The sequence below is a fragment of the Octodon degus genome, unplaced genomic scaffold (genome assembly GCF_000260255.1).
Source record: "Octodon degus isolate 3935 unplaced genomic scaffold, OctDeg1.0 scaffold00112, whole genome shotgun sequence".
NCBI classification, from domain to species: domain Eukaryota; kingdom Metazoa; phylum Chordata; class Mammalia; order Rodentia; family Octodontidae; genus Octodon; species Octodon degus.
Window position 1 is genome coordinate 5,387,848 of NW_004524688.1, and position 27,864 is coordinate 5,415,711.

General features: G+C 49.4%; 1 protein-coding gene across 1 annotated transcript in view; it reads left to right on the forward strand.

Moving 5' to 3' along the window:
* Positions 1–18,699: 18,699 nt before the first annotated feature.
* B3gntl1 (UDP-GlcNAc:betaGal beta-1,3-N-acetylglucosaminyltransferase like 1) overlaps positions 18,700–27,864 on the forward strand; it is a 147,278-nt gene continuing 138,113 nt past the window's right edge. Inside the window, exons 1-3 of the mRNA XM_004639446.2 lie at positions 18,700–18,778; positions 20,182–20,298; positions 20,380–20,479. Of these exons, the coding sequence (XP_004639503.1) occupies positions 18,731–18,778; positions 20,182–20,298; positions 20,380–20,479 (265 nt within the window). The 5' untranslated portion in view covers positions 18,700–18,730. The remainder of the gene's footprint in view (positions 18,779–20,181; positions 20,299–20,379; positions 20,480–27,864) is intronic.

Genomic DNA, 27,864 nt, shown 5'->3' on the forward strand with positions numbered 1-27,864 from the left:
GCCGGGGCATTGCCAAGAGCAGGAGAGAGGGCGCACACCGAGGGTGGAGACCCTGCCCGCCCTGGATGGCCTTGAACTGTGGTGGGGCTTGGTTTGTGCTCTGTGCAGGCTCTCAGCCCATAGATGGGCCAATAGGCCCCGCTTTGGCTGGGCATCGCTGCAGAGTGCAGTGGGTTTGCAGGAAGTCCTAGGCATTCAGTCCCTGAGGCCATGGCTCCCAGGGTCCTGTGGCCACCATCAGCCTGCTCCCCACCCCATCCGGCTTGGTGTTGCCTCTCCAACCCCGGAGATGAGGTTTGGAGCTGAATAATTATTTGCAGTGGGACGTGGGTATCTTGTGGGAATTTTAGCAGCATTTAGGCCCCTGTTCTAGATGTTAGTAGCAATCCCCCACTCCAGATACTCTAGACTATTCCTAGACGTTGTCACTGCCCAACTTTGGAGTCAGAATTGCTAGAAGCCCATGTTTAGCTGCATGAAACTGGTGAGTAGTATTGTTCCAATATATTCCAACTCCAAGTGGCCACATGGTCACTACCAGCCTGACATGCAGTGGGGCCTGTAAAGGAGCATCTTCCTTGGCCCAGAGCCTTATGCCAGGGGAAGTGCTGAGGTGGGGTGCAGCTGGCACCCCCCAGCCCCTGCAGTGCTTAAGGGTGGGTTTGCAGTGAGCACCTTTCCATGATGAGAGAGGCTTAGAAGTTCAGGTTTTTGGGAGTGACTGAAAGATATTTTGGAGGCAGAACTCCTGGGTCTGAATCATGAGTTCACTGTACAGGATAGTGACTGGTACAGGCATGGAGCTGCTCAGGAGAGCTGGGGCAGGAGGAGGGGTCTAGGAGGTAGTTAATGGATCTGGAACTGGACTGTAGCAGGCCAGCCTACCCAACCCAAGAACCAGAGCAGAGGCCCTGCGCAGCACACCAAGTGATGTTCTCTGGACTCAAGGCAATATACCTGTATGTTCAGTGCCTGGAGACTACCAAACCACCTTGTAGCTTGGCCCAGTTCTGTCATTGTAGGTACTGAGCTGCAGAAGGGCCGGGAGACCAGAAGTAGCGCCACCAGCCTACACTACCAATGGCACATCTGTAAAATGCAGCCACTTTCTGTGTCAGCAGCATTTCCTTCCCAGTGCTCTGCAGGGCTAAAGAAGCCATTTGCACACCACCCACCAGGCCCCATCCACCCTGGAAGGGCCACAGGACTTATCAGAGTCCAGAACATCTCTCCATGGGTGGAGGCAGCTTCCAATGCTGACATCAAATGCTAATGATCTGAATGACCTGCACAAGGTCATGGGACCCTTAGCTGTTGCTAGACTACCCAGGCTACTGCAACCCTGCACACAGAGGGCTGTCTGGAAATTAGGATGGTAACATGGGGACAGAAGGCCTATGCACTTGTCAGAACCCACTGCTACTCAGCTGGAATGTAGACTTTGGCCTTTATAATGTAGCTACCTTGGTTCACTGATCATAAGATTTATATAGGCAATATGTTAACCACAGGGAAGTGGGTTAGAGGAAGGATGAGGGAATTCTCTCTACTACTTGATTGATTTTTCTATAAATCTAAAAATTAAGTCTACTAATTTGAAAAACTATGTCAAGAATGAGTATTTGCCTAGCAGGGTTCATAGACTATTGGGAAGGAATTTGTCCCTGCCTTCTAGGACACAGGACCTTCAGGAGGGTCCCTGAAGCAGGAATTCCCAGATCCCAGTCTTCCTCACCCATGGACCAGCTTAGGGTGATGGCCTAGCAGAACTGGTTCCCAGGCTATCACTGTGAACCCATAGGGTCATGGCCAGTCTCTGTCAGACACTCTCTGGGAAGTTCTTCAAGGAAAGGGCTCTGTCTGTGCTGTTCCACGATGGAGCTCCCTTCCAGGGAGCCTCTCACAAGATGAATCCATGAGAGGCTCAGTAGTTCCCCTCCTGCTCCCATGGCAGGAAGAGCCAGCTCCTCAGTGGTCCCCACAGTGTCTGCAAAAGGCTTAGGGACATCCTCAGCATCCCAGGATATCAGATGAGCTAATCAAGGAGTCTAGAACCCACCAGAATCACCCTGTACTGGGGAGTCTAAGGGTCTTTTTTTTTTTTTTTTTTTTTTTTGTATTTTAGGGAAGAGTCTACAGGGTATTCAGGGTCTTACTACTAGATTGGACTCATAGTGATCCGCCTGTTTACATCCTCCCAAGAGCTGGGATTACAGGCAGTGTGCCACTAAGCCCAGTCTCAATTGCTGTCTCAGCATGCCCCAGGGGTGGAGCTGGCATGGCAGGCCCAGGGATCGAATCCCTGGCCCCTGCACCTGCTTGCAGGCACTTTAATCTGCTGAGCTATTTGGCCAGCCCTAGTCTGGGGGTCTTGAGGGCCCCACTATTTCCTTATTCTTGATGATGACAACTAAGAGGACAGGCCATTGCTGTCCTGCTTGAGCCCTGTTAGTAGGTTCCAGTGTCAGCAGGCCCTATAGCACTCACTTAGAGTGGCCTATGGGTACCTGCACTCAGTCCTCCCTTAGGCTGCAGAGTAAGTCTCCTAACCTGGAGCTAGGTGGCCAAGGAAAAGGGGTCCATGGTCCATGTGGATGAGGGCAGTCTGAGCTCTCACTTTTTTCTCACCCATCTACTTGCCTCCTTGACAAGTGTCCCTCATAAGCACTCTGGGCAACTTGGTACCTCATCAGGTCGTAGGCCTCTCCTGTCCAGGGACCAGGGTGTTGTGACATCTGCTGTTCAGCTGTGTGTGCACTTTTGGGGCCCTTCTATCACCAGGACTCCCTGGCAGTGGGCAGTGGACTGGAGGCCTCCCTCAATACGTTCTGAGTATTTTGGTCCACATAGGCCCTGGGGCAGCGAATGGCTGAGGCTTGGGCAGTTCACAGGGGAGAGGGCTGCGTGTGGGGGGTGTTATAAACCCCTTATACCTCTTTCTAGTGACACAGGGTTGCTGGTGTCACATGTGACTTACCTCCAGTGGGAGCTGATGACAGAAGTCTCTCCCTTAGTGGAGAGCAGCATCGTGAGCTCCTCCACCATGCCCAGAGAGCAGTGCAGGGGCCACAGACAGCCCAACAGATCGAATGCCTGTAGTTTTGAGCTTCTGCATATGACATCTGGCTGTTGCTATACAAAGTGCCAGTACCATGAAGCCACTTCCTGGAGGTCTCCATCTTCCCCAGAAACTGAAAACTCAAAGAACATTCCTGTTTCCCCTGAACACAACTGGGGATCTTTGCTCAGCATGAAGCCAGTCAATGCTCTTGCTCTGGCTCTTGGCATTCTCTGGAGAACACCCATGCCCACTACCCTCACCCTCTGAGTCACCCTGCCACCCAGCCCCCAGCCCCCCCTCACTGCTGACCTTCTCATAGGGACATAATTATCGTAACTGTGGTCAAATGATGCTTTGAGAGCCAACGCTTCTAATTTAATGTTTGGCAACTGCCGTGTGCAACATGTAATTATGATATGACACATCCCAGGAGGCCCTGCCTGCCTCAACCCAGTAACCCTCAGCATGGAATCTCCACCTTCCTCCTCCCCAATCTAATGTGCTAGCAGGTTTTGGTGTCAGGGAAGAGTAGGAGGAAGACAGCTGCCACCAGTGTGGCTGGGGCTGAGTGGCTGCCTCAAGGGGGTTGAGTGTGGGCTTGGGCCTCAAAGACCCAGATTGGAATCCAGACAGATTCTGGCAGGTGTGTGACCTTGTGGGTGCCCCACTGGCAGCTCAGCTCTCCTGGTATTGTTACCCCCTTCGTCATCACTGTTGTTTACAACAGCTGCTAAATCAACCTCAGGCTGGGCAGCGCCTCACCCTCTTGCTGTCCCTAGGTCAGGAAGCCGTAGTGACCTGACCAGTTACTACACATCTCTTAAGACACCTCCCAACAGGGAAGGGGGCAGTCTGGGGGGTGGGGAAAGGAGCTGACCACATTGGAAGGTGAACTTGTCCTGAAGATGACAGCTGGAAGTTCCAGTGGAGTCTAGACATGGCCAGTGAGATGCACCCAGGTGCTGAGACTGTGCGAGCAGCAAGTGCTAAGCCATCCATGTGCCTGGCTAGGCTGGGCACTGGCATCTCTCCTGCCAGCAGCTCCAAGGGGACACTGGCAAATCTGGGGCCCAGGAAATTCCTCTCTGGCCAGGAGAAGGAATAGTGAAAGAACAGATGAACATAGGAGCTGGACTGGAGGGCCAAGGGCATGACCCAGCCCACTGGAACCTGTACAGAGCTCACAGTAGGTGCCAGGCCCTGGTGAAGCTGAGGACATTAGCCAAAGAGGAAGACACAGAGAATTGAGCACAGATGGAAATATGGTGGGGCCACTGGATGACAGAGGTTGAAATAAGAAGTGATGAAGTCTGGCCAGTCGGCCTCTACATACATACAGCAGGTCTATGGTCTCCTAGAACCAGAGGGTCCCAGCCCCCTCAACCGAGAAGAGACACACAGCAAATATGTCCGAAGAAGTCAGCTTCCCAGTGTCTTAGAGAAGACAGGTGTCCCCCCCAGTGCCAGGTTGGGCCATGAAACCTCAGAACCTGAAAGCTTTTGCTGTAACTCACCAGTGTAGAGGGCTACATATCTGTTTTATGCACATACACAATTCCGAGTCCTTCTACACGGGGCTTGCAGAAGTCATGACACTTCTGCTCTAAACACTGAGCAGAAGCCCTATCCACTAAACTATGCTGCCCTGGTGCTGTGGACAGCCAAGAAGCCACACAAGGAATCAGCATGCCTCAGCACAGCAAAGTGTGCGCCAGAGTGACATTGTGGCTTCATATGAGGGTCTGGGTCACCTGGGAGCCTTTATTTGCTCTTCATAGGGCTGCACCCCGCAACCAGCTGGGGAGGCTACAGGATTCAGAGGTCTAGGGCTGAGGACCTGTGCTAGGCAGGCACTGTCCTGGCAACTGACCCCATCTGCATGTGAATTCTACAAGCACATCCGCCTAGGCCCACCTGAGACCATGCTGCAGAATAAGCTGAGGGTGGAGGCTTCTGCAGCTGCTCTAGGTAAGCTCAGAACAGTGATGTGATCCCAGAGACACCACCATAACTCTTACTTTCCTGCAAGTTTATCACAAGAGAAAAAACATGCTCTTCCCTGCCTTCATGGCTTTTGGTTTTGTGCCATAGGAAGGCATCTCTCAGGACCAGCTGTGCCTGTAGTTAGCCAGGACATGTGAGGAACCATGATCCTATACCTGGCCTGATCAACATCTGCTAAACCAGAAATTAGGTTCCTCAAGGCTCAAAATAGCCTGCAGTGCCCACACTGGATGGACTTAGACCCTACTAGGCTGTGGTCATGGTAGGGACACTGGCCAGTCCAGATACTGGACCCAAGTTGAGAAGGCAGACCATGGATGATGCAGTCACCACCCAGTAGCTGCCCAGTTTCACTAGGCTTAGTAGCTGAGAGCCCTAGGACAGGCCCTACCCAGCTATTAGTTCTGGGCTAGCTTGTGGGTGGCTAGCCCCACACCTGGGTGATTCACCCCAGCAGGTGGGGGCAGTTGTAAGTATGCTACACCAGAAGCCTATCAGTAGAGCCACTCCCCACCCATGTCATCAGCTTGTCCCATCCTATTCTTAGAGAAGGTGAGGCAGGGAGCAGGCAGCTTGAGACTGCCCCCAGCTGGAGGGGCAGAGAGCCAGGCCTGTGACTCTGGATAGGGTATGGGCCATGAAGAGGAGGCTGAAGAACGGGGCCACTTACTTGGCAGGTTTGGGATGCTTCAGGTAGGAGATCAGGCTCCCCCAGCCCAAGGGTTGCATCCTGTACAGCACTCAGGCTGAGCTCAGCTCCAAGGATAGCTGAGTCAAGGGATTTATCCCCATCATGGCCGCTGTGTCTCTGTGCACACACCCTTCTGTGTCCCAGTGCTGCCAGGTCCAGGTCTGAGCAGGATGGAGCAGCCAGGGCTGGGTCACAGGATATGGCTGACTACAGAGAAAGTGCTGTGCCCACATGGTGTCCATCACCTCTGTGGTGTCAGGAAGGAGGGCCACTATCAGGGAGGCTGGGGCCCCAAGTAGGTGAGGGGAAGGTGGGCTGATGCTGTGATGACAGGATGGCAGGACCTAGGTGGCTTAATGTCACTGGGTGGACATGGGCAAGATGGGTGGTAGTGATGCAGCTGTCATGCCCTTCTGTGTGGCCTTAGCTCCACTGGAGGCCACATAACTGAGGAAGCCCAGTCCTGAGCACATGTGCAAGGTCAGCTGGGTACCTCCTGGTCACCACAAGGCTACAGAGAGGGCAATTTCTCCTCTGGCCTACACAGGTGTGGAGACCTACACTGTAACACTGTGTCTGGCTCTGGCTCCAGTGGCCCAGGACAAGGCAGCCAAACTAGGGACCTGATTCTGCTCTGCTCTCTCTGTGACTGCGCTGAAGGAGTCTTACATCTTCAAAGCCACTATTGGGCCAGGATTAGGGACTGAATACCCCAACCTTTGGGTCAGGCTCAAGAAAGATGACCTAGCCCAATTCAGCAAAACTTCACAGCCCAGGTTCCAACCCTCACCCCTCACCCCAAGCCCTCAAACCTCACTAGACTGGCTTCCCCCATAGAGGCTCTGCTCTGTCCAGCCTGGGTAGCAGACAGAATGTGCTCACAGGCCCTAGGTGCAGGATGGCCTCTCCTTACCACCAGCTGGCAGCCAGTCTCTGACCTGCCTGCAGTGGCTGCCACTGGTAGGTGTGCTCCTGTGGAGCGCCTGTGATGGAGCTCGTCCAGTGGGCTAGAAGTGAGGTGAGCTGAGCCTGGCCTGGGGGAGAGCAGCACACAGACTTGCAAAAGGGCCCGCTGGGGTCACCTGGGACAAGGACAGCATTGCAGCCACGTTAGGGGGTAGAATGACATCACAGATCCTTGTTCATAGTGGCTTAGGACTGAGTTGCCCCAAATCAGCTGTGTGGCCAAAGGATTGTGGCTATGGGAGGAGACCTCAGTTTGCCTAGTGATCTTACAATGATTGGGTTTCGCTGTTATGATTAAGAAAACAAATTATAAAGAAAGGAAGAGAGCCAGGCGTGGTGGAACAGCTATAATTCCAGGACTCTGGGTGGCTGAGACAGGAGGATTCCAAATTCAAGCCCAGCCTGGGCAGCTCAGGACTTTAGTGAGACCCTGTCTCAAAATAGAAAAAAGCATTTTAACAAAGTCTGATGAGGTAGCTCAATACAAAAGACCTGGATTTAATCCTCAGCACCAAGGGGAGAGGAGGAAAGGGATGGAGAGAAATTACTCTGGATTCTGGGGGGAGGCTGTTACATGGTTGCCCTAGAAGACAACTGTACCTGGGGTGCTGCTGACAGAAAGCCCAGGGGGCTTGGGATGTTTGGGGAGTGTCCTCACTCCTGTGAGTCCCTAAGGGAAGGTCATCAGGCTCAGTTCCCATCCCCCCTGAGCTCTTTGGGGCAGCTGGAAGGCAGAGCAGAGAGCTCAACCTGGCTCAATGGTAAGAATTTTCCCATTTTCCTTCCAGATTGGACTGTCCTTGTCCTCCTCACTGGGCAGCCTAATGCCAGCCACTCTGACCTATTACTGTACAGCAGTGGTGACAGTACCATAGAAACATTGGGATCGCCACCTCCTTAGGATGTACTTGGGGTTTGTTTCATCCTCTGGAGCCCGTCCCCGAATCCAGCATCCTATCCCACTGTCTTCCCACCATGTCTGAACTGCCTCCTGCCTGCCTTGCATTGTATCATACAAAGAACCAAGTGGAAAAGACATGATTGGAGCCTAGAAAGCTAATTAAAATGTTTTTTAAAAGATACTTTTAAACTATAAACATGAATAGGTTTAGTTTTCAAAAAGTAATATTTTCCTGGTGTTGAGATAGAACAGGGGTCCTGTCCCTAGTTCATCAGCCCTCCCTGGGGTCCCTGGATGCTATGCATGGGGACAGGATTTGGATTTCAAATCCGATTTCACAAGAGCCAGTTGCAGACCTTGGGGCTGGGTGGTGTGGTCTTGTTTTCCTAGGTCTGTTGGGGGCCAGGGATGCGGAGTCCAGCGAGGCATATGCCAGTGCCCTGAGTGAAGGTGTGCTGGTGTCAGCAGGGAGCCGTTTGGTAGGCCCTTTTCCTGTCCAACCTCAAGCTTTGCCACCCCTGGCCCCTCTGGACCTTCTTAGGATCGTAGGCACCACAAGCACCACCCCATAATGAGCTCACATCAGAGGAGTATAGTGGTATCCTTAGGAGATAGAGCGGTGCTCACTGGTGGCTGAATGGGCACCAGACCGTCCTTATCCATGGAGTACCCTGCTGGTACCCCCCCACTCTGTCTGAGAACAGTGCCCAGAACAATGACCTGCTTACCCTGCATCCAGTGGTGCATGCAGGCCAGTTTTAACCAGTGGAGGATATCAACTCTAGCATACACTGACTCTAAAGACATTCTTGAAGGTGCTAGGCAAGGGGAGATGTCCTGTGGGAGGGGATCCTATACCGTGTCACCTTGATGGTGGGTGTCTGAACCTCAGGTGCCACTGATTGTCTCATAAGGTCACACACTCTTTTGGTTGTTCCCCTGAGGGCATGAACACCAACAGAGGCATCCTGGCAAATTCTGCCCTCATGGCTCAGTTCCAGCCCTGGTGCCAACTTCCCTGTCTTGAGGATTGGTAAGAAGCCACTGGACAAACAGGTGTGGCGTGCAGGTGTGCACAGGCATGTGTAGGCAGGTGAGTGTGTGGGGGCAGGTGCAGGGCCAGAAGGTGAGAGGAAGGACCCCCTCTTGTCATGGTCCAGGTCAGAGGCAATGGTGCTCCCTAGGGCTCTAGCACCCACTCTGCTGCAGGGAAGGATACAGCTGCCAGAACAGTTTTCAGCCCTTTCCTGGGAAAGGCCTGTCCAAGAATAGCCCGACCCTGCAGCCTCTGTCCAGCTCTTGGATGGCCCAGGACCCCCCTTCCCAGCACACATGAGGTGGACAGGGCATCCGAGCTGTGCAGCGTCTCCCCACATGCTGCCCAGCTGTCCAGCTTTTACTCTGCATTTTCCCATTCTCTCTACTTGTACATGTGTGATTTTCACAGGTCAAAGCTGCTCTGACTACTCATCATTCTAAAAATCTCTATTTTAGGCAAACATCAAGATATTTCCTCCTGAAAACTGTGAATTAGGGAAGCCATCTCTTCTGAGTCCCCAGCCACTCTGCTGTCCTGATTCCCTGCCTTGCTTCTGGGGCGTGGAATAGCCATCTCCGGACATGCTCCCTGCTGGAAGGTTCAGGTTTCGGGAAGCACTTTCCCTTAGCCATACCTCGTGTTTCCTGTGCTTCCAAAAATGTCTAGGCAGGAAGTACTAAGCCTCCAAAGGCAAAAATAGCTGTCTCCCCCACAGCCACGACTGCCACGACTGCCAGAGCAGTGCCCTGCCAGAGGGCCTCAGTTCTGGGTTTACTGCACCTTCTTATTCTGAAGTTGAGCTGACCTGCTCTATGCCTGCCTCATTCCCAAAAAGCCCAAGGTCAGGCGTTACGCTCAGCCAGCCTCTAAGGCCAGCCTCACTCAGAGGTGCGAAGGGTGGACACAGACATCCTCCCTCAGTCAACAAGACAGGGTACACATAGAAATGGTGAACCAGGTCAGCAGGTGGCAAGGGGGTTTCCTGTGGTCCTCATGCCCACAGACCTGGGCCCAAGTTCCTTGGTGGCCAGCAATGGGTTTTTGGTGTCCACAGTATGGACAAAGACCCAGAGAAGAGGCAAATCCCAGAATATAGTTCCTGGGTCCTGCCTGGCCACTGTGGACATGCATGCACCACACTCCAAGCCATCATCTTGCTGTTTCCTACGAGGCTTAAGTGCTGGCAGAGTCTAGTACACAGCCAGCCTGGGTAACATAGCATAACTTGGTCTCAATTGGGAGAGGAAAGAGAAAAGGAAGGAAGAAGAGGAGGTGAAGGGAGAGGAGGATGGAAGAGGAAGAGGAGGAAGGGAAGGAGGAGATGGGGGAGGAAAAAGAGGAGAGTAAAAGCACAAGGAGAGTGAGGGGGAGGGCGAGAAAGGGAGAAAGAGGAGGAGGAGGGACCCAAGCTGGAAATTTGTCCTGTCTGACCATGTGATATGTTGGCCATGTGAAGCCTCCACCACACTGCAGCATCATGCTCTAGGACTCCCCAGTCCTCAGAACTACATGCCATATAAACTTCTCTTCTTCATAAATTATCCAGCTTTCAGTATTTGCTTACAACCACAGACACAGACTAAGGTAGATAGGCAGAGAACAAGTCATCTGATGATGACTGGTTGCAAAAAAGGGATTTGTTGGCTGGCCAGGAGAAGAAATCTTGAGCCTGAGACAGACTGGCAGGAGCCGCAGTGCCCAGGGACCAAGGTCCCTCCTCCCAGCAGGGTCTGTCCAGCACTGCTGGCTCCTGCTGTCTATTCTCTTGAATCCATAATTCACAAGGCACAGCAGTAATACTGATGGGCACCAGCACAGCATTTTGAGTCCTCAACAGACATGTGTTTTTTTGTTTGCTTTTTAAATACCCTGGTATTGGAGTGTTTGTTTAAAAAACCTAACTTGTTCCTATTTGTTTACAGTCCTGTTTACTCTAACAGAATAGGAGAACTCTGAAGAACCAACCACAAAAGCGAAGAAGCCAGGCTGAGGGTCTCCCTGCTTGGGAAAGATAAACCCACAATGCTGTTGGAACAGGGGTCTGGCCGTGCAAGGGGCTCGCCCTAACATGGTTCTGCTCACTTGTCTAGGGGATGACACAGTGCTTGGATAGGAATAGCAAGAGCCCAGAGAAACCAGAAATCCACGTACTGCCTCTGTCCACCATGCTTTGTGACCCGGCATACCCATGAAGTAGGTGGCATTGGGCAAGGGGCACTGGCCAGCAGCCCACAGACCTTAGAACTGGACAGGGTAAATTTTTAATAATTTCAATAATATTCTTTGACTCTTAAGTGGCTTTCAGTGTAGACAGTCTTATTTTCTGGATCTGGCAGATTATTTAGCATTTGTTTGTTTCTCAACACTGGGGCTGGCCAGGCTCACAGCACTATGCCCAGGTCAGTCCTTCATGGATTTACCCACCTAGAAGTGAGCAAATACACAGAATTCTAGTGACTGCGGGAAGGGGAGATCAGGAACGTGACCTCTTCCAAGGGGAAGACTGTGCTTCACAGCCATATGTTCTGAGCTAATGGGGCCTGCCTGCAAAGACAGTGCCCCTGGAGTTGGGGTCACTGAAAGCCCCACGCATGTGAGGAGCCCACCCGGTCCTACTTCTCAGGGAGCTTAGCAAGACTCTCTGGCAGCCATCCTGGGGCCACCCCCTCCCCAACCTGCTGCTTGGGATGTTTCCTGGCTGCAGTGCCCTGGCCCTGTACCAGCAACCAGCTCACATGATCGCTGGTCTTTGCCAGCCACAAGGAGTTGGCAAAGGACAAAAAAAGCCCCTGTCCCTGCCCCCACAGAGCCAGCAATTTAGAGTCAGAGTTGGAGGGCACTCAATAGAAGGACTTCCTCCAGACGGGGCAAGCAGGCAGCCGGGACCAGAGGGGTGGAGTCAGGGGTGGCTTGAACCAGTTTGCAAAGGGGGAGACAGCCAGAATGGGGAAAGCCATACTATCCCAAAGAGGTGGGGGGTGTCCAGAGAAAGCTGCCTTTTGGGTGGGACTGGATTTGACACATTTTGGGAAGGAGGCCCTGTGCTTGGGGAAAGGAGGCAGGAAGGTCCAGAAGATGTGCCCAGCAGACACGTGGGCAGCAGTGACTGAGGCTTGGGGGCTAAGATGGTAAGTCTGCAGGTGCACAGAGTCACACCTCCCAGCATCTCTGGGGCAGCCAATGGTATGGGGCACCAGGAGGTATGGCAGGTGTATGAGCCGCCTCTGGTCCTATGGGTGGCTTGACTCTTACGGGAATCAGAACAAAGGCCAGAGAGTTCAGAGAAACCCAGGACCCACTGGAGACAAACAAGTTGTATCCCATACATTCAGTAATTCATTTTCAGGAGTTAAAGTAGGTTTTTCTATAGAGACACGGCACAAACGGCCACTGAGCATTCCCCCAGTTTGCAAGAACCAGCTGAGTATGGGGAAAGGCTCTGCATCTGTGTCTCTACAGGGGTTGGTCTCAGCTGTCCCAAAGTGTCTACCCAGGACTATCTGCAGATTTAGTCCGATCATACTGTCCTGGGGCATGCACAAGCCCGGGGGGGCCCTTCCTTCCCGGTGTACTATAGTGGCCCCTACCACACTGAGGTGCCCAGGCTGAGCAGGCTCTGGAAGGGCCATCAATGTACAGACTGATGGCACAGCACAGCCCCAGTTCTAGCACTCTATCCTCCCTCTCATAGCAGCATCAGTCCTCACTGTGAGTACCCAGGCACTTCAGGGAGCACTTGAATCCACCTTGATCTTTGGTGGCTGGATAAGCCAGCTTGCCCTGTTCCAGTATGCTGCCCTCTGTGTTCACAGGACCCCTTGTGGAAACAACGCAACCTCGGTATTGTAACTGCAGCCTCACCTTTCCCTCCAGACTGCAGCGATAATCACGGAACAGTGGGAGAGTCAAGCTCTATAACTTGGTGCCCAAGTTGTAAGGGGATGGAACCAGCCTATTGCATCAATCCCATGATGACTGGGTCTTGGCTTGCAGTTTGGAAACCACACCAGGCCATGGGCTCCTAGCACAGGGACAAGTAGCCCTTTGTTCTTGCTTCCCCAAGGCTTGGCCTGAGCTTCCCCCAGGCCCTGGAATATTTGTGGCTTCAGTCTGATCATAGTGGCACCTGCCCCTGGCCTCCCTGGTGACTTGGTGGTCCAGATCCCATGGTGGCTTCACAACCTGGTGGCCCACACTGAGGGCAGCTTGGAGCAGTGTGACATACTATACAGGTCTAAACAATCCATCGAGCTTTAGGGGGAGCCCTGAGAAAAGGGTGGGCAGAATGGTAGCCACACGGGCCAGCACCCAGGCCCTAGGCTTAACCTGAACCATGCAGACTGCACTGGGCCTCACCACCATGGGGACCAAGGTCTCACCTATATTAACTGATTCAACTTGTATCCAATGAGTAAGGTTTGGGGTAAGAGAGGCACATTCACTTAGGCTCAGTACCAGGCTAAGTGGAGTTAAAGCAGGCCTCATGTCATAGGCCCAGTCCTTGTCCAGAGGTGGATGGCTTCTTCCCAGTGCTGGTGTGCAGATGTGGCCCAAGGAACATGGCAGTAAATACATTCTGGGAACATGAAGTTCACTTAGCAACCCTCTTCCTTAGGTGACCTATCAGAGAGCACTGGGGAAGGCCCTACAGCAGTGGCTTCAGAGAAGTCTTGTCAGAAGTCTTGTCGGGGCTTCATCCTCGTATCAGTATAGACAGCCACCTTGGCAACACCATGATCCCCTTGTCTCAGGGAGTGCTGAGTTGCCCAAGGGCCCTGGGCATGTCTTTAACATGAACATGTGTAGATACATCCATCACCCAATGCTGAGGAACATAGATTTATTATTGTAACCCGCATGGGCTATGTTCTTGTTCACATTAGGACATGAGATATTGAACCCAGGGCTGCTCCTATTAGGTGGGAGATGGGACAGTTATGGTTTATACCTAGGGTCACTGGGCACATGGCCTGGAAGGGTCTATCTCACTCCCCAACTCCTCCCTTCATTCTGCCTGCTTCCTGTCCACTATGCCAGGAGAAGTTTTACTGCACCATGCCTTCTTTGCCATGGCATCCTGCCTTGGAGTCCGCTGCTACAGACTGAAACATAAGCTAAAATAAGACCCCCTTAGCCCAAGTTGTGGGTGTCAGGTTTTGTCTCAGTGACAAGGAAACAGACTAAGACAGACACTGAACCAGAGACTGTTCAGCCTGGGCTGATGCTGCCAGGAGGAAAATGTGACACTGGCTGCTCCTGTCCTCTCATATGAGGGGCGGATTGCCTAAGCCAGGCCAACAATGGGGCTCAGCAAAAGAGCTGTGAGTGGACCCTGCTTATGTGTGGCTCCCAAGGCACCTTCCACCCATCTCTATAAGAGGACCAGGAGCACCTGGCTGTCATCACTTCAGAATCATTTCAGGTACTATTGTGCCCCACAGTGGCTCCTCCTGAACGTCCACTAGGTGGGAAGCTGTGATTCCATGTCACATCCTTCCTCCTTTTGACCTCCAGGTAGGCTCTACAGTTCACACCAGCAGCCACACCAAAGGTCTTCCTGCTGTTCCAACCCCGATTCCAAGAGGGAGCCTAGACTTCTTAGCTTGGACCAGGGCTCAGAATATTCATGTTATTGCCACCTATAGAGACACAGACCAGTCTCCTCTCCGTCAGGTGGACAATTCTCCAGTGCCCGAAGAAAAACTTGAGCTCAGTCCTTCATAGAGACCCCCAGTGGAGCGCATGGGTCCTGGCCTCCTCTCCTTCCCTGCCTCACTGACCCTGTCCCTAGCTTCCTGGGGACAGAAACTCTATGTGCAAACTCCTGACTCATGTTCTGCCTTTTGGACTGGAGCTAGAGGATCCAAGCCAAGACAAACATCCTACATGATGGCTGATGCACACATGGAATCCACAATGAATGTCTGCCTGATGTTAATTAAATGCTTCCTGTGACAGGAACCTCATCCCTTCCTGCAACTGGGTCAGGGACAGATCCAGGCTTGGGCATTGGGTCAGTCATGTGCTGGGCTTTAATGAGATAATATTTGATAAGTGCCTAGCATTTAGAAAAGTCTTAGTCAGTGGGATTGCCTGCTTCTTCCAAATTTCTTGGCCATGCAGACCAGTTACAAGTGCTGCCCTGAGTGAGGTGCTGGGTGGGGCTTATTCCTTCATGCGGCCATATAGAGAGCTGTTTCGTACTTCCGTTAAATACCAAACTGTGGGTATCTGCAGAACATTGTATCAGTTCCTGAGTCCAGGCTCCTTTCTTGGGATCTGCTTATTATCCCAGGACTCCTGCCACATCCTCAAACAATGACCTGTGGCTTTCAGGAGGCTTCTCTCCCAAAGCATTACCTCAGAGGGGACCCATAGTCTTCCAAGATCATGACCCAAAAGGGATCAGGGCTGTCTATGACCAATGGCTGTGCCAGGAAATGGAAGGAGGAGCTGGTGGGTTCTCAGGGCTAAAGGGTGGTCACCCCTAAAGCAAGTGGGGGGGGGTGCAAATCCAAGGGAAAACAAATACACTATAGAAGGGAGACATGGTCAACCCAGCTAGCCCTGCTCTTCTGAGGTGCCACTCTGAATCTGACCTTCATGAATAGTCTGACCCATTGTGGTTATATGTCACCATACCCAGTGGCCAAGGTACACACCAGCATGGATCATTCCCAGAATATACTTCAGGGTTCCCTCATAGCAACTGTAATTCCCCAATAGGCCTGGATTCTAGGAACACGTGTTGTTGAAGACAGAATTCATGGGACCATGTCCACATCACGTCCCACAGATTGCATTTCTAAATAGTACAGGCTGCATGCCTTGAATGAGGGATTAAATCCAGCTGAGGCTAAACCAATCTTTAAAAGAGTAAGGGAGTAGAAGAGAGCCCCACACTAATCCATTGCCCAGCAGAGGTGGGCTTTCTTGAGACCTGGTTTATTCTTGGGGTGCTCTGGCCACTACATGCAGTCTTCTGTGATCCAGATGCTCTTGGCCTCTTCATAGCACCCACTTCCCAATCCTGTGGAGGCTCATTTTGTCAGAAAGGGGTAAAAGACACCTACAGGTTTGTGGCTTAGGCTGTTACGAGAACCTTCTGTAACAGCCAAATGATAGATAGTTCTATTATTTGAACTCAGCCTTTGCCGAGGGTACACACAGCTGACTCTTACCTTGGGCCTAGTGGATCCAACACTGCAAGTCTGTAGGTGTTGCTGGTGTAGATGGCAGTAAGTCTTTCCTTCTGGTTCCAGCACTGTGGGGCTGCTATGTAGCGCTTTGATTTGGAGGCCTAGTGTCATAGCTCATTTAGGTTGCTATAACAAAATACTTTATCGTAGATAATTTACACACAACAGAATTTTATTTTTCACAGTTGTGCACGTTGGAAGTCCAAGGGCAAGGCCCTAGAATCTTTGTGTCTAATAAGGACCTCTTCTTCACAAGTATCTTCCGTGTGTCCTGTAGTAGCTGAAGACTCAAAAGGGTTCCTGCCACCCTCTCGTATAAGGCATTGATCCTGTGGCTCCGTGACCTAGTCATTTAAAAACTCCACTTCCTAGCACCATGTTCTTGGAGTTAGGCTTCAATATATGTGCTTAGGGGCACAGGACATTCTGACTCCAGCAGCTGGCTTGCTCCATAGCAAGACCCAGGGAATCAGCACTGGGTCCTCAGAATACAACCAGTATTCACCAATATTCCGTATAGCAGTAAAAAATAAAGAATATTGCCTATGCAGTGTGCCCAAAACTGGGGAGAATTTTGTGTAACTTCCCCTTTGGGTGCCCATATGACTTTGTTTATCCTTCAACCTCACCTTCTCTCCATCTGATTTAAAACCACAAGATCTCAGTCCAGCAAATGCCAAAAAACTGTGCTGCCCTTCCTGTCCTTTGCTAGGGTTGGGGTGAGGCCCCATCATCTACTTCTTTACTTTATTTTTGGTGGTACCAGGGATCGAACTCAGGACCTTGTGAGCTATCTCCCCAGTCCTCCATTCTTTTTTACTGAGACTCCACTGTGACAGGAATCTCGGGGTCTACCTTCCTTGATTTTAGAATAGCAACCAAGACACCTTGCATGTCTTCAGTGCCTCTTGGTGTTCTGAATGTTTGCAAAAAGGAGATTCCAATAAAATTTATGTTAGAAGGTAGTGGAAAGCAAATTTGCAGATGGACAGGAAGTAAGACGGTTACTCAAGCAACATATACTCGAGTTCGAACACCTTCTGCTTCTGTAGGCTACAAGCCATCTGCAGCTCCTTGTCTCTGACCTGTTATCTCAAGCTCAGGGTGCATTTCTGTAGCCAGAATGTTGCTTTTAGAGAAATCATTTAAAACAAAACTATTCCTCATACACCAACTCCATCAGGTCCCTGGAAACAAGTTCTCAGACTGCATCTGTCAGCCTGAAAGTTAGGCTGCATCTTTATTCATCTGGCCTAAACCCTTCCAATCATAGAACAGGCTTTGCAAATCCGGTGCAACTCTGGTAGAAACCATCATCACAACAGGGCGGGCAAGAAAGCTCAGCAGACTAAGCATTAGCTTAGGCAAGCACCGGGACCAAGTTTCGATCTATATGCTGCCCTGGCCTGGACCCTGGGCACGCAGAGCCAGCTACCGACGCCGGGACTGGTGGCACATGTCTGTAATCGCAGAGACGGGGAGGCTGAAAACAGGAGGATTACTGTGAGTCTGAGCTGCATAGTGAGACCCTCTACCAAATACATTAAAAAAAAAATCACATCTGAAGTGGTGCTTAAATAGAGGATTTATAAAGTTTGCTTAGTTATAATAGAACATACTGTATATAGAATGCTTGCTTTGCACTTAATCTTACTTTTTTAAAGAGAAGGATTTAGGGCTGAAAAGGCATCTCAGTGATAGAGAGCACTTTCCTAGCACATATGAAGCCCTGGGCTTCTTTCTCTGAAACACACACAAACACACACACACACACACACACACACACACACAGAGAGAGAGAGAGAGAGAGAGAGAGAGAGAGAGAGAGAGAAAATTTGTTGCAGAATTGATGCCTACAGATTTGCATACTATGACCGGTTCAGTAATTCAGAGCCGTGTGAATAACCCTGAGTGTGGTTAACCTATGTAAAAGCGTGGCACAGCCATAATCATTACACATCACATCCACAGAACTTTCTCCATCCTGTCCAGGTCCAGCCCCTGGAGAAGTCCTAGTCAGACAACTCCGATAGGGTCTCACTATACAGCGCAGGCTGGCCTTGAGCTCACTGTGTAGCCCAGCCTGGCCTAGAGAAGCGATTTTCCTGCCTCAGTCTCCCCGGTGTTGGGCTTACCAGGCATGCGCCACTGTGCCCAAGTGTGGTTACTCTAAGGACATTTGGGGGTGGCACAAAGGAGGAGCAAAAACCACTAGACACACCCAGGGTCACCAGCCGGTCAGTGTGGTAAAGCCTCAAATACATTTCTTGGCATATTCACGATGACGGTTCAGAGAAACCGCAGTCGCCGGAGTCAGTCTAAAGAGACGCCGAGTCCTAAAAGCCGCGTGTGGGTCATCGCATCACTGCTGGCCGGGGGTGGGGGGTCCTCTCTCGGCAGCCCTGCGCAGGCTCCTACCTGGGGCGCGCGGGGACACCACGGGCCTCTCCCCTTCTCTTCTGTCTGGCCCAGCTAGTCCTCCAGGAAAACAAGGGGCGGGTGAGAGGTCGCAGGATTCCTTTTTGCCAAGGTACACACGCACACCTAGAGGTGATAGGGTTTGGATTTCAAGTCTCACCTCCGGACCGAAGCAATTCCGTAACTTGCCCGGATCGTCACTCCTGAGGCGCGCTGCCATCCAGCGCCCGGGAGGCAGCGCCCGGGCCCCAGCACCGCCCCTCACCCCGCCCCAGTACGATATTCCCGCCTCCTTCGCTTTAGGTCATCGCCCCCACCAGAGATCGACGTGTCTCTAAGCCAATCGGACGCGGCCTGCTCTCGGCCCCACCCCTTCGAGCCTCCAGCGCACGCGCGGTCCGCCCCAGCGGGTCGCGCGGGCCGAGGCGCCGGCGGGCAGAAAAGCGTGGCCATGCAGTGCCCCGGAAACTCGAGCGCGCCCAACCCGCCGGCCCTTGTGGTAGGTGTGGACCGTACACTGCCCCTACCCCTTGGGTGTCCTTCAGCAGTGCGCCTCTTCTATCCCTGACCTTCCGCGCCACTCTGGCCTTGCCGCCGTCCAGGGCTCGCCGGCGCGGGCGCCAGGGTGTCGGCTTGGGGCTGGGGCTCTGGGCTGAGCCCCCCAAGGCCTGCAGACCGCGCGCTGCCCGCCATGCCCGCCATGCCCGCCCGTCGCGTAGTGCGGGTCAGACCTCACAGCGGCCCTCCGAAGAGTGGTGTGCGCTCCCAGCGTTAGCGAAGTCAGGGACTGGGATCAATCATGGCCCTGTTTTGAGAGAAACTCACGTTATATGTCGTGTTGTAGATCTTGAGAAAAGTAAAAGAATTCCCTTATTTTTCTTTAAAAAGAAAATCTAAAATAATATAGATAGACTTTGTGCACATAAACAAGGTGACAACAGACTTGCTATGATAGTGTATAAAACTAAGCCAATTATAAACATTGTATAGGTGCAGTAAAGTTTCACGGTTTTCACACTTTTTTGGATCGTATTGGGGTTAGGCACTCTGTCACTGAGCGACATCCCCAGCAGTTATTTATTTAGAGACAGGGTCTTGCTAGGTTGCCCAAACACAACTCAAACTTACAATCTCTCCTCACTTTCCTAAGTACTGAGGTAACAGCTGTGCAAAGTCTAGTGTTACTCCATGCCACTTAAGAAATTTTTGTTTTCTTTATGGAACTCCCTGAGGAAAACCTGCTCGTGCTAACCAGCCCTAAGGGAAGTTCAGAACAAAAAACTGGACTTCTCATGTCCCATTGTAATGCCTGACATGGCCCTTTTTTGAAAACTGCATAGGAATATTTTTTTGTGTGTACCAGGAATTGAACTCAGCATCTTGTACTTGCTAAGCAGGCGTTTGTAAGCCACTGAGCTATCTCCCCGACTGCAGAGGAGTATTGAAGGAGTTTCTTTATTGCAGTTTCTCTAAGCTCAGCTTTGCTGGATGCTTACCCAGCAAAGGCCTAAGCAGCTATTTTTCAGGTATGAGTTGGGAAATGCACAGATAGGTAGGTGCCTGCTTAACCAGAATGTGATATTCTGCACCAGTGATTAAAAACATGCATTTACCATTGAGTCAAGGAACATCTTGATGATTTGCACACCTCCCCCTTAGAAAACACCTGAAAGTCTGGGGAAATGTAAAACAATAAATCTTAAGGAGCAAAGAATGTTACCACTTAGGAGAAGGAATTGTTTAGGCATGCCCTTTTCCCAGAAACCTTATTCAGGGTTTTCTGTAGGCCAGGCCTTGTCCTGTGTTTATGAACATTGTGTGGATGGCAGAGGGAAGTGCCTTAGAGCAGTGGGTGGGAATTCGGCTCTCCCTCTTCTATTAACCCACTTGTTTGAATTCCAGTCCGTTATCCTTCCCGTCCACAATGCTGAAGAGTGGTTGGATGAATGTTTGAAGTCTGTCTTGCAGCAGGACTTTGAAGGCTCCATGGAGCTCTCTGTTTTTGATGATGCTAGTAAGGTATTTATGAACTTGGGGTGACTTAGTCACATTTTCAATGTTCTGAGGAGGTTCCTTGACCTGCTGCTGTTGCACTTCCAGGACAAGTCTATGACTATCATTGAAAGATGGAAAGGAAAGCTGGAAAGTGCTGGCATCTCTGTAGTCATTGGAGGTCATGATTCACCTTTTCCCCGAGGAGGTGAGTAAACATGTTTAGTTTATTAAACTGTAATTCTCAGTTTCTTATTAAATAGTTTTACATTGTTCAAGTACTAGCAAAAAATCCTGGTAATCATTTGGTTACTGGGTATGGAAGTCTAATTTTGTGAGGTGAACGTGATAACCACTATAGTACAGGAACAGCCTGGAAATCTAATATTGGAGGTAGTGTTTAGGTCTTTTCTGCCCTAGACAAAGAAATGAATGAAACAAGCATGAACAGTGTGACAAAGTTTCACATTTATTAAGGTAGAAAAAAAAAAAACAAGTGAAAAATGGGCTTTGCAGAGTGAGTTTGGGTTGAGTAAAAAGGCTGGAAAAAGAGAGGAAAAATAAAAATATACGGTACAGCACAGGGTGGGCTGTTGGAAGAGACACAGTAGTGCTTATTGGCAGTTGTCCCTTTTTTCTATTTCTTATACTTGGCAACATGTCCAGGGCATCCTATCAAACACCTGCTCAAGCTCTTGCAAGAAGCCTGTGTACAGGATTCTAAGAATTGTTCTGTGCATGTGGCTCAGGATCATGTCATATCTCCTTTCCCAGCCAGTTTTAGCCATGTCCCATCTTCCTGCCTCAGGTCTAGTACTGAATGAGAACCTATTAGACCTAAATTTCTAGTTCTTGGGTAAAGATTTGTTTCTGCAGTCTGAAGTTGTATCTACTGCCCATTGCAGTGTTCAAGCCTAATTCTCATGTCCTGTCATTAGGAAGCCTTTGAGAACTGATGATGTCAAGAGGACAGAGCCTCACAGATGGGTCTCATGTCTTAAAAGAAAGGCCAGAGTTGTAATCCCAGTGCTTGGGAGGCTGAAAACAGGAGAATCGCTACGAGTCCGATCTGTGTAGTGAGACCCTGTAGACCCTGTACTAAGTACATTAAAAAAAAAAAAAATGCCAGAGAAAACTTTACCACTTCTATTTCAGGGGAAGGGTCAAGCTCCTGACCAGACAATCAACCAGTGCCTTAATCTTGGGCTTCCAGCTTGGAGAACTGTGATAAATTTCTGTTGTTTATAAGACACTCTGTGTGGCATTCTGTTGTAGCGTATGCGTTATAGCCCAGGGTTTCTCCAGTCAAGTAGCTACTGATCTGTATCTGCATATATGGAATTGCCTGTTCTAGGCATATTAATGCAGTCCTAACAAGTGTTGTTTTATAACTGACTTTGTTCATTAGGCATAGCATTATTTAGGTTCATCTGTATTATAGCATGCATTAGTACTTCGTCCTTTTTGTGGGAGAAATACTCAGTTGTATGGATACCCAATGTCTTGTTTATCCACTTGTCAGTTCATGGACACTTGAGTTGTCCCAGGGCTTTGGCTGTGAATGGTGCGTGTATGAACATTCCTATACAAGTTTGAGATTTGTGTGGCCTTGAAGTCCTGTCAGTCTTTTTAGGTCAAAGAACTTTAGTGTTTCTTTTAAGAGTGATCTGCTGTTAACAAATTCAGCTTTTGTTTATCTGGGCATGTCTGAATGTCTCTTTTCTTTTTGGAGGATGGCTTTGCTAGATCTGAGATTCCTAACTGATGGTGGTTTTCTTTGAACACTGTGAATATGTGATTTGGGACTCTGGCCTCATTGCTTCTGCTGGTCTAATGAGGAGGCAAGTGTTCCTCTTTCTTCTAAGTGATGTCATCCTTTTCTTGTTTCTATCAAGATGTTTCTCTTGTCTTTGTCTTTTGGCATTTTGTGTAGCAATGGTTAATACATTGCCCGTTTCTGTCTTTAAATTACTCACTCAGTAAAGATATCAGCATTTAATTGTCCAAACAGTATTAGCACAAACCCTTCTCCCCAGTGAACCAAGAGAAATTGGTAGTATAACTATCCCAACTATGGTATATATATATATATATATATATATATATATATATTTTTTTTTTTTTTTCCTTTTCTCCATTCCCCCATCCTAGTTTCTTTCTTCATTTGAAATTTCTTCCTCTTTTTACAATATCTATTCTACATTTTGGATCTTACTTACTCTTTCAGCTTCTCACATTCGTGAGACAAAATGATGTTTATACATGTACATATGGTTTACTTCACTTATGAGTATGGTCTCAAGTTGTATCCATTAACCTATAAAGGTCTCCAGTTTATCCTTCTTTATGGCTGAGTAATACTCCATTTTATTTTTAAAAAAACCCACATCTTTTTTTAATCCATTCCTCGGAATGTCTTTCAGGTGACTTGGGAGGTTTTCAGCTATTTTTCTGCTAGTTTCTCCTCTTTCCTTTTGGTACTCATATCTGTTAGTGCACGTAAGGTTGTTCCACATTCTTTGAGGTGCTGTTCATTTTTATTCATTCTTTTTTCTGTTTGTTGTTTGTATTATATATTCTTTTTCCATCTATTTATAGGTGTGTTAATTCTTCTGCCACTTTGCTTTTGGATTCCTCTTGTGAAAATTTAATTTTCATTACTGTGTTTTTCTGCTTGAGAGTTTTTATTTGGTTCTTCTTGCTCTCTCTGCTGATACCCTCTGACACAACATTGTTGTATCTTTATTTCTTTCATCATGATTTCCTTTAGTTTCAGTATAGTTAAAACGGCTTCTTTGCGTCTGTCTTACGTGTGGCGTCTGGACACTGTCATGGGAAGTTTCTGTTGCCTGCTCTGTGTCCAGGGTATGGATTGTGCTCTCCCATTTCTTTTCATGCCTCCTAGTTTTTGCTGGGAGGTAGTATTTAGATCCTATGCTGTAGAGCCTCTGGTGACTGCCAGGGCTCGCTGTGGGTTCCTGCTCACCTGTGAGTCCCTGGACGGCTTTGATGGTGCTCCTCAGCCATAGCTCCCTACGTCCCTGGGGATGGCAGCAGCGTCACCCTAGTTCTCTTTGACTCTTTCTCAGACCACACCCAGCTCTTAAGCTCCAGTAGTTGATGACTGCTGTGTTGTTTTTCATGGTGCCACGGGTTATAAACGGCTTTGGAGAATAGTCCCATGAAATTGAGGCCATTTGAAGGGACAGTCCCTGAGGTCAGTGTTTGAAGATTTCCTGGCCCTGTGAGGCTCCCTCTAATTCCTGTCCAGCGCGTCTCTGGCTAACAGGTTGGCCTGGAGTCCTTCTGCATCACCAGGGCACCTGCCAGTTTCCTCCCAGGGGCCATTTCACCTGGGATAGAGCTTCTCCACACTTTGTTGCAAATAAGGTCGCTTCTCTGGAGATACAGTGTGCTGTTTTCTTAAGTAGACGCCTTATTCCTTCACAGGGCCTATATGTGCCTCTCTGTGTGTGAAGCCTTGCTAGCTGAAGCCTGTGAGGGAGGTGGACAATATTATTATATCATTTCTGCCTGCTTCTCACCTGCCCCAGGAAGCAGACCCAGGACCCTTGGGACTCTGTGTTCTCAGGGACACCATGGCCAAGGTCGACAGCATCTCTGCCCCATGGGCTGGGGCTGGGGTGTACAGGTAGGTCCTAGTTTTCAGGGATAGCTTGGTCTGAGTGGGAAATGCTGTGTCCTGCCCTCCTTGAGCTGGCAGGTTTGAGTTTCAGGAGGTTTTTGGGGATAACCTTCATTTTCTGTGCACATTAGGATCATTTCTAGAGACTAGATGTGGGTAATTTTTGCTGGGTTGGCTAGGGAGCAGGACGCCAGTGCTGCCACGTGGAAGCATAGCTCCCATCATCCTTCTTTGTGTTCCACTCTGTCCCCTCAGTTGGCTTATCTGTTGTAATTGACTTAGGACTTGGGCCACACCTTAGCTTAGCAGAGCCCCCCTCCTCTCTCTGTTAGAATATTTGTTCTGGCCTCTGCTGCTGCCCCACACTTGGCTGATTTAGCATCTACCGTCTGTACACTGCAAAAGAGACTTGAGTAGTAAGAAAGAAAGTAGTTGGGTGTGGTGGAGCACACTTATAATGCCAGCACTCTGGGAAGCTGAGGCAGGAAGATCACAAGTTTGAACCAAGCTTAGACAACTTAGTGAGAAGTATTTGCATGTTTCACAGATGAATGTCTGCTTTGATAAATTTTGAATACCAACATGTAAAAAGAAATTAAGCACTAGACAGACCTGCGAAGCTATGTGGAGCTTTTGCCAGTGAGCTGAGACCCAGCTAAGCGCCACTCTGGTCCTCAGCAGTGTATTGACACCACTAGGGCTGAACCAGTTTGATTCTTTTCTACAACTCCTGACTTATTTGCTTTGCCAGTAGGTCTGTTCCAACATTCAGGCATTATGAAAACAGTGTGGATGGTGTTATCAACACATACCTGTGCTCTCAACAGTGTCGGGGAGCAGACCCAGGAGGACCTCTTCCCCCCTACAGCACGTCTCCTTTTCCTTCCATGTCTCTGTCTCTGGTTTTTCCATGTTTTTGCTTTCCTTCTCTTTTAAAACATTTTCTTCTTATATCTTTTTCATTTTGCTGGACTTATTTCTTTAGAAATCCTGTTTGTATTAGGGATATGGATGGCAAATATTTGAAGCTCACAGCTATCTGACAATGCCCTTTTAAGTTGTGCTCCTCAGTTACACTGGGTGTGGAATTCTAGGGACAACATAATTACGAAAGAATTGATCCATTATCTTCTAGTTTCTTCTTTTTTTTTGGCACTGTGGCTAGCTCAGCCTATGGCAAGCTCATGTCTGTGTCTGGTGCTGGGGATTGAACTGCAGTCCCTGCGCTTTGCCTAAGCTTGCATAAGCAAGCGCTTTAGACCACTGAGCTATCTCTCCAGCCCTCTTCTAGTTTCTTCTGTGATAATAAGAATTATACTTTAATCTAACTTGTTATTTTAAAGACTTCTTTTTTTAATTATATTTTTTAGGGAAGGACCTACAGGGTGTTCAGGGTCTCACTACTAGGTCAGACTTATAGTGGTCCACCTGTTTACAGCCTCCCAAGAGCTGGGATTACAGATGCTCCCCACCATGCCCAGTCTCAGTTGTCTTCTCAGCATGCCCTGGGGAGCGGGACTGGCAGGCCCAGGGATTGAACCCCTGGCCCCTGCGCCTGCTTGCAGGCACTTTAATCCACTGAGTTATTTGGCCGGCCCTTAAAGGTATCTTTTCTGAAAGCGTTGAAGATGTTTTTCTATTTTTTTCCTTTTAGTGTATTTGGTTGTTGCAAGGTCTGACTACATAGCTCATACTCAGTGATTCTCCTGCTTCCAGCTTTCCTAGTGCTGGGATTATAGGTGTGCACTACAATGCCCGGACCCTGGTCAGCTCAGGCTGCCAGAGGATGAGGCTGGCACAGCTTGTAGTGCCAGGGATCGAACCGTGGTCCCTGTGCTTGCCTAAGCTTGTATAAGCAGGTGTTTTAGTCTGCTGAGTTATCTTGCTGGCCCCAGGTTTTTCTTTTTCTTTCTTTTTTTTTTTTTGGTGGAACCAGGGATTGAACTCAGGCCCTTGCACTTGCTAGGCAAGCGCTTATTCTGCTGAGCTATCTCTGTGGCCCAGGTTTTTCTTTATAATTTTTTGAATTTAAAAATTTTACATTAAGTGTATTTGCTTTTTCATTAATCTTCTGTTTTACATTAATTAACTTTCTATTCTTCGCTTTAATTGGAACAGATCAGAGTCCCTAAACTTTTCCTTGTATACTGCTTAAAGTTGAAAGGCAGGTAAACAGTGTGTAGCTGAGGACAGTTGTTTGCGGATAGGAGGCATGTCTGTGTCTAAAGCAAGGGTTCTCACTGTTGGGTACATGTTGGAATCATCTGGGAAGCTTTAAAGAGTCTGAAGGCCCGGGGCTGCGGAGATAGCTTGGTGGTCTAAGCACCTACCTAGGAAACTCAAGGACCTGGGTTCGACCCCCAGTATCTCATGCCTTGCTGGTCCTGCACCAAGCAGGCCAATGAAACTGGGCGTGGTGGTGCATGCTTGTAATCCCAGCACTGGGGAAGCTGAAAACAGGAGGATCACTATGTGCCCAAGCTGTGTAGTGAGACATTGTACTGAATGAATAAATAAATGATTTTTAAAAATTAAAGAGCCTGGAGTCTGCCCTGCCTTATGAGGTTCTTGGAGCAGGTCTGGGGTGCAACCTCAGCTTTGGCATTTTAGAGGTATTCCAGAAGATTCTGAGGCACATCTTATGTTGAGAGTCACTGCTTTAAGATATTCTCAGGAATGGCATCTGATACCTATAGTAGGTGTGGTTTGTATCAGTCAGTGCTTACTAGAGAAATAGATGTAAAGCAAGGTATACAAATATATAAGAATTCCAAGATTGGCTTACAGTGGCTATGTACAAAGTCAGGCGTGGAAGAGTGCAGAAGATCTGTCTGCTCCCTGGAGAGCTGAAGGATCCTGGCTTGAAACTCACTGTAGCGTCCTGTGTGAGTCAGTATCAGGAGGCCATTGAGTCTGTGTTGCAAGCCAGGAGATGTTCCAAAATGGAGGTGGAGAGTGGAGCTCCTCCAAAGAAAAAGAAATGAGTCTTCCTTTGTTTCCTTTTTATACCATTTAGGTGGCAAGTCTGTTGGTCACTATCACTCATACCCAATAAATCCCAGTAAATGACCTCAGCCACACCCAGAACCCAGTTTAGTTGGGCATTTCTTACTCAAGTTGAAAGGGACAGTGAACTATCACATGGTTCCAGGGAATTGTCTAGCTCCTGGTAATTCCAGGACAGGCAGGCTGGAGGTAGCAGGTAGTGGTGGTTTCTGGAGCGCTCCCTTTCAGTGGGAGAGTAAAGTCTGCTGTCAGATCCTGCTCAGATCCCGTGTGTGACCCTCGAGTTGCAGGCTCTTCAGGTCCCCTGAAGGTGTTGGGTAGAACTGGGTGGGGGGAGCATCAGCAGGAGTTGGGTTGCATGGTGCATTTGGGTGGTGTTTGGAGAAAGGAGTAAGGGGGAGGCAAGCTCCAATGTTCCTAGACTGAGGGCACTCAAGGCCACGCTATTCTTCCTCCCTATTTTCTGCCAGCACTGCAGACTTGTGGCCGCACTGTGGCTCCTGATCTTGGTGATCCTTGAGTGTGCACTGCCTCCTTCAGCTCTCTCAGGAGTCATCTCATTTCCAGGTCAGGCATTGTTGTCACTGCACAAGTCCACACAGATGATCTCTTCAGGGCTATGTGACTAATTCTGAATATCGGCCCTTACAGAACAGTTTTGCTGCTTTGTGAAACACTTTAAAATGTACATTCTCTTGTCCTGAGAGTCCCTGGAAACTGTTGGGTTTTGTTGTTTCCTGCCAGTGTTTAACTGGTTTTATCTCTGTTGCTTTAGGCTGAGTAGAGGGTGGGTGTTGATGGAGGGGATCTGCATCACAGGGCCTACCGGGACCCAGCAGACCCTTGTCTCCATGCTATCAGGTATTCCTGGTTTAAGGAGGCAGAAGAGTATGGATAGCATTTAAGAAGAATCTTAAGTGGAAGTTATTTTTTTTTTAATG